Source organism: Nannospalax galili, unplaced genomic scaffold (assembly GCF_000622305.1).
Source record: "Nannospalax galili isolate Female #2095 unplaced genomic scaffold, S.galili_v1.0 scaffold351, whole genome shotgun sequence".
NCBI lineage: Eukaryota > Metazoa > Chordata > Mammalia > Rodentia > Spalacidae > Nannospalax > Nannospalax galili.
Genome location: NW_008330327.1, coordinates 2,443,085 through 2,449,909, shown reverse-complemented (window position 1 = coordinate 2,449,909; position 6,825 = coordinate 2,443,085). Strand labels below are relative to the sequence as shown.

Here is a 6,825-nt window from a genome sequence, read left to right as displayed (position 1 = left end):
GCTCTGGAAATTGTTATTGAATATGTCAATGCTGTTGTAATGAAATGCCTCTTCTAATTATGTGGTTATTAAATAAATAATAAAACAAAAAACAAAAAAGCCATAAGTAATTCTCTATTTCATATTTGAGATTATTTCAGAATTACTAATTTTTAAAAACCATCAAGTGGAGTCCATGCTTTCCACACTGTGGATCAAACACCCTGTGCTGCTTCTGATGCTGGTGCTGTAGTTCATGCCATACCTGCCACTGCCCCTTTTCTCCTGTAACTGCTTCATCCTAGGTCCTGAATCAATAAGTTTTGGGAATTGTTATAAAATATGAACTTCGGCTTAGATGAGTTTTGTAATATGACTTCTTAAAAATGAAGATAATGACACTTGCTTTTTCTTTTTTGTAGTAAGTGTTTTGAATTATGCTATTGATTTAAACAATGCCATTTCAGAGAAATAATGTGTGCCACAATAAATACGGCCAACAACTCTATGGTGATTCAATGTAGAGATAGTAAATGAGATTTAAAATAAATATTTTAAAGACTTCTTAGAATCAAAGCCTGAATCACAAATTAACTGAGGCCTGGGACAGAGCACTTGGCCAGCAGATGCTAGTAAAGAGGGTCGCTTCATAGTCTTCCAGTTCTAAAGGGGCTGTGCATGTAGCAACGTCCACCAACAGTGAAGCTTGTCCTGTGGGCTCTGAGGTTTCTGACTGGAGCCGTGTGGTGGAGAGAAGAAGAGGAAGGAGAGGGAAGAAGGGTTCCTGCAGCGGCGTGGCTCCTCCTTGGTGGAGGGTAGCTGGACCTTACCTTGGGCCTTCTTGAGAGGCTGGCACAGGCTGCTGTCTTCTGTCTCCTGTCTCTTATCCACTGATCTAAAATATGCCTAGGCCAGCCTAGTTAGTGTCACAGAGTTGGGGGTGGAGGTAACTATGCAAATGAGCAGATGGGACATAAAAGCTTCATTTACTTCACTGACCATTGAATTTATGGAGCTGAAATCCTGATGGATTAATATTTGATAGAAGTTGTCAGATAATTGTTTTAGTCCTCTGCCAATATTGACTAGCGTACTTAGGATTTTGGAGCTCCTACTTCCTGTCCTGCATCCAATAGTGGCTTGTTCTTATGCTGCTACTCATGAACCCTGTTTTGCTCACTTGTACTTACTGCAATTTTGCAGTTTGCAAGAGTGTAAATGCAGTCTTGTAGTGTGTTATATCCGTGTGTTATCTCTGTTAACTACAATGCCCCATTTAAATTTTCGCGTATGTATGTTATATGCATGTGTGTGTGTGTGTGTGTATGTATGTGTGCCGTCCAGCTTTGGGGATTCCCCTTTCTCTTGCTGTAGGAGCACTAAGATTACAGGTGCATGTGACATACTCGACTTTATGTGGGTTTACTCAAGTCCCCTCATCTCCCCAGCCACACAGTGTCCTCTTAGTTGGCAAACATACCTTTACTCTCCCTTTTCATCTTTATCCTCAGCTCCAGTTAAAACCTGTTCAAAACAGCAGGGCCTGGCGAGATGGCCCAATGGGTCAAGGTGCTCTTCAGCAAGCCTGACAATCTGAATTAGATCCCTGCACCCACATGTGGAGATAACTGACTCCAGAAAGTTGTTCTTTAATGTCAACACATGTGCAGTAGCATGCAATACCCACATCCCTACACACAAAATAAATAAATGCAGTAAAATAAATGAAAAGGAACAGCTGGATGAGACCCTCCATCTGTGTTAGTAAGCTGATGGATTTGAGAAAGAATGTAGTTCCAAGCTGTGTATTGAAGAAGAGAACCCATCCTGACATTTAGGTGGCCACCTTGGGCTTTTTAACATTACTTATTGAACTACATCCTTCCTCTTATAAGTGTATGTTGAAACAATTGATATTCCCATTGAGCATACTTTATGGGGAAGAATATTTTATGACTACTCTTTTTTAATTAAAATATAAAAGATGGCTAAATGAGTATTTAATGAGTTTAGTACACCTGTTAGACAAGCTTCCATATTTTCTTCTCTACTCTTATCAAATAAGGATTTACGTTTCTTATAAAGATAGAACGATGGCACACATTACTTGGGAAGTTTCCGTAATACTCAGTGTCATTGCTGTCTCTGAAGGAGCTTATTTAAAACCAGTTTGTCGATTGTAACGTCATGAGTGCATTGATAGAAAACGTAGCTACACCATCTCTCCTTCCACGCCCTCTTCCCGTTCCCCTGCCACACATATGCTTATTATGTGCATAAGACATTAAAAAGCACAGCGAGGGAATGATGTATGGAGTCAGTGCACAGTTAGAGTGACCCAAGGCCTAGTAATCAATGTTTATTGTTACATAGGCAATACATGAACAGTTTTGAAAATTGTCTCTTTTTTTCTCAAATACTGAACTTGGAGAGCTCTCTGTATGTTCTTTTCTCTGCAGAAGTGAGGTACAGCAGCGAGCATAGTTTTAGACACTTACATGACCAGGGCTTTTCTGCCCCTTAGTCTGTGTCTTGAGATGTCTTGTCTCTGTTCGACCACATGGTACTTCCCATTTTTTGCCACGTCTGTATGTTTTTCTTTGTTCCAAGTTATGCCCTGAGGTCTTTGTTTTATCAGTATTTTCGATGTGCTCCAGCGAGTATGATGAAAAGAAAACATTTATTTACACTTTCGTACAGTGATTCCAGTAAGCGAAGGCCGCCTGGTCTCTAGCTCCTACACATCAGTGTAGTCATAATAAATGCGCACTTCTGATCTTCTGACACTTTGCAGTGATCTGATGCTTTCACTCCTAGTTCTTATATTTGATTTCTTGAATAATCTTCTTGAAAATGACCTACACATGAAAAAATAAATTATTGGATCCAGGCACACATTGCATGCAGATAAAAAAAGTGTCATTTCTTTGAAGTAATAGAGAATTTTGTGTGCAGATTCATCCAGAAGCCTGTCTAGGTGACTAAATGTAAAAGGAATTCTGCACAAGTGATACGGTAGGAAGCAGGTGAAGAACACAGCCACCACCACCCTGATACTCTGGTTGTGCTTTCGCTTTCGGCTTGACTGACTTATGAATTGCCTGCTGGATTTGTGGATGTACCTGGAAATGGCTATGTAACATCCAATCAGAATCACTAGCACAGCCACGAATAAGCAGCTGTTGACGTAGACGACTGCCGTGTGCCAATTGGCTCCCAAAGGACTTTTGAGTTTCATGCAGTCGTGAATATTTTCCTTAGTTGGTTGGCCATTAGTTAGGATGATGTTTGGCAAGGATAGAACAGCCATGATCACCCAAACACAGATTGACAAGACCTTGGTAAACGTTATGCTATACATGCGAGAGTCACCGAAAGGCTTCACCACCTTTAGATAGCGATCGACGCTAATCAACCCAAGAAACACGATAGATGTGTACATGTTTGCATAGAACAAAACTGAGGTGTATCTGCAGAGGATAAACTCAAAGTACCAAGGTCCAAATCCCGCATCATGGACTATTCGGAATGGGAATGTCAGCGTCATTATGAGGTCAGCCACTACTATGTTTTTGAGATAAAATATGAAGCTGGTTTTATTCCGAATGTGGAAGAAAATCCACACGGCCAGACCATTCAGCAAGATGCTTGCCACGAATATTACAAGGTAAAGCACAGGCAGGATGATGGTGTCAAATTCATTGTGAAGGGTGGCGTTCTTCCCAGGTCCCTCGCTTGTCCTGTTTGCAGAGTGAATCTCCTGGCTGTGCAGCTCATTATCTGCAGAAATGGAGACATGCATGTCAGTGCGCCTGACTCTCTTAGGGCTGAGCTGTTGTTCTGAGTAAGCGGAAAGATCATTTCAAGGGTTTCTATTTTTTAAATTGTATTCTCTCCCCTCCTTCCCTTCCCCGCCCCCACCTCTGTGTGTGTGTGTGTGTGTGTGTCTGTCTGTGAGTGTATGCCACTTATACATGCCAGTGGACGCCAGAAGAGGGAATTAGATCTCCTGAAGCTAAAGTTAGAGGTAGTTATGAGCCACTTGATGTGGGTGCTGAGAACTGATCTTCAGTTCCCTGGAAGAAAAAAAGAAGCATTCTTAACCACTGAGGCATCTCTCCTGTCCCTGCCTCAAAGATTTAAAGAAGCACCTCATTAGTGTTTTGAGAAGCTTAATAATGTGACGTCTGCTTCCTCAGCATATCAAGATCCTTTGAATAAAAATCCCTATTTCTGATTCTTTGTGACAACCTTTTGAAAATAAGAAATACATAATATATATATTTATAGTATATAATAGATAGCATCTATGTGATAAAGCAAATAAGAATAAACATGTAAGACCCTGAGGTTTAATTCAGCATCAGATATTGTTACAGATAGAATCAACAAAACCTGAGGCAGAAAACTGGTTTCTTAGAACAAGAAAATAAACTTGAACATTGAAATTAGTTTAGTGTTGTCTTTGGAAGTCTACCCCCTCTGCACTGCCTCAGTTTTAAGCTATAAAGTCATCTGGAACCAGCAAGGAGTAAAGTAAGCTACTCTGAAGACTTAAGATTTCCTGAGATTTATTTAAGGATCATTGTTAGACATATAAGAAATCTTGGATATTCTTGAATTAAAAAAAAAAATCTTCTTTTTTCAGGAGGAGCAAAGTCCTGTGCAGATCTAGATCTAGCAAACTGATTTTTCTAGGTCTCTTCTCATTGTAGTAGAATGTAAATTGTGGGTATGTACAAACTTACCAGAGATGATCAGTTTTGGATCATTATAATCACCCTTAGGTACTATACATCATCTAATATATTTTTTAGTAAAGTGTTTGTGTAGTTATGAGGATAAATAAGTCTTTCTCTGTAGTTCAGTCAAAACTGATTTTCTCCACTCCTTAGTATTCAAGTTCATTATCAAGGAATACATCAGGTAAAAATAATTATATAGTTTGCTGTTTTTGTTGGTATTTACAAGACTAGATTATACCTACTATTCTTATGAGTTTTTAAAGATCTTTTGGAGTCTTCTTAAATTTTTGGTCCATGTGATTAAAGACTTCTATCATCCCACCACTCTGACATGTAATTAATGGAATGGTGTGCAGACATTTTATTTTTGTGGCAGTCATGAAAGACCTCTCAGTATCTTGTGGGAAGCATGGTTGTAGGAGGGATTCAGGACTCCAGTTTGTGCTGTGAACCCAAACACCACAATTACTAATGCCACCCACTCCTTCTTCCCCAGGACTCCTCCAGCCAAGAGGTAAGCAGGTTGGTAGGGAAGTGCCTGCCCAAGGAGAGCCTCTGAGGATGGCTGGCTGGAGTTCAGTTGTGGCGGTCTTCACACTGTGCTGCTTCCTGATTCTTCCCCTCAGTCTCCTGTCTGACTTCTTTCCCGAATAGGCAGTTGCTGCTCTCAAAGCCTCTTGCCTCTCCAGGTTCCCATGAAGCCCTTTCCCCAGTGACTGTTGACATTTGATCATGCACATTTTGTCATCTGTATTTTTAGAGAACCTGAACTATCAGTTTACAAATTCATGTTTTAGGTACAAGAGTATAAGGAAGATCATTTCTAAAGTTTTATTTCCCACTAATTAATAATAACCATTACTTTTAATTATGCTTTGAATGATTTTTGTTTTAGGGAATAGCGTGATCCTTAGTCATTCACCTGCATGATTGACATTTTTATGTATGTTCGTTTCCTTCTTTGAAGAAGTGAAACAGGAAAGGCAGTTCTGATGGTTGTAATCCCAAGACAGGTTTGGTTCGGTTCTTTTCTTTTCTTTCTGTTTTATGTGTTTGTGTGTATTGCCTGCCATGTTGGTAAGTGTACCTGTGTCGTGCAATGCCCGCGGACGTCAGAAGAGGCTGTCGGATCCCTTGGAACTGGAGTTATGGACAGTCGTTAGCTGCCATGTGGTGCTGGGATTCGAACCTGGGTCTTCTGCAAGAACAACCAGTGTTCTTAACTGCTGAGCCGTGTCTCCACCCCTGGAGACAGGTTCTTACATGACTGCCCGAATGCAAGCACAGCTGTTCTTCAGTAGCCTTAGCCTCTTTCTGATTTTTTTTCCTTTTTTCCTTGCTGTGTTTTTAAAAACTGGTTTTCCTGGCCTAAATCTTCTTACATAGCTTAGTAATTTATACCTAGACTAACCTGTTAATGAGACCCACAGTGTTACTAAGCTTTACAAGTTAAAAGTACCTGGTTCAGCTGCCACTTCTGTGACTGCTGCCAGTTTGAAATATTGCCTCAAACAGTGTCACCCGGCCTGTTTTGGTTTAATAAAGTACTGCAGTTTGGCTGTTTCTGCGCAGAAGATCCAAATCAGTATTAAAGGCAGTAGACACTTAAGAAGTGCCGCTTTAGCACGGCTTAGATATCTCACTTGAATTGATTTACCCAATTAAATTAATAACCATCGCTTTCATCTTACTGGGGATAAAACCCTCAGGGAAGTGCAAGAAACCAAGTACATTTTATGAGAATAAAGGGCTCAGCTGGGGGACAGAATTTAGAAACAACAGCTGCATCAGCTCTGGAGATGATGGCTATACCTTGTAACAGTCACTTGGGAGTAGATTTTCAAAGCCGTTGTAAATGCAGGTCAGTAGAGTGGTTCACTAGCTGAAGCCCACAGGGCGTGGGGTACTTTAGTCCTTAGCGATGGCTCCTTGGAGCTGCACACGTCCATTGTGGACTGGAACTTATCCTTCTACCTCAGTATTCCTGATGGATGTCTCTCTTCTGTATATTATTATTATTAATTATTATTATTATCATTATCATTATTATTATTATTTTGTCCAAATATTCTTGGATGAGGGGCCATCCACTGGAGTATGG

At 40.3% G+C, this 6,825-nt stretch overlaps 2 protein-coding genes across 13 annotated transcripts in view; one reads left to right on the top strand and one right to left on the bottom strand.

The window, feature by feature from the left end:
* The window catches only part of Med12l (mediator complex subunit 12L), a 343,300-nt gene that overhangs the window by 197,082 nt on the left and 139,393 nt on the right, over positions 1-6,825 (top strand). The gene's annotated exons all lie outside the window — the stretch shown is intronic.
* Positions 2,639-6,825, bottom strand: part of Gpr87 (G protein-coupled receptor 87) — a 22,603-nt gene continuing 18,416 nt past the window's right edge. The window contains exon 3 of the mRNA XM_008844887.1: positions 2,639-3,759. Within this exon, the coding sequence (XP_008843109.1) occupies positions 2,717-3,759 (1,043 nt within the window). The 3' untranslated portion in view covers positions 2,639-2,716. The remainder of the gene's footprint in view (positions 3,760-6,825) is intronic.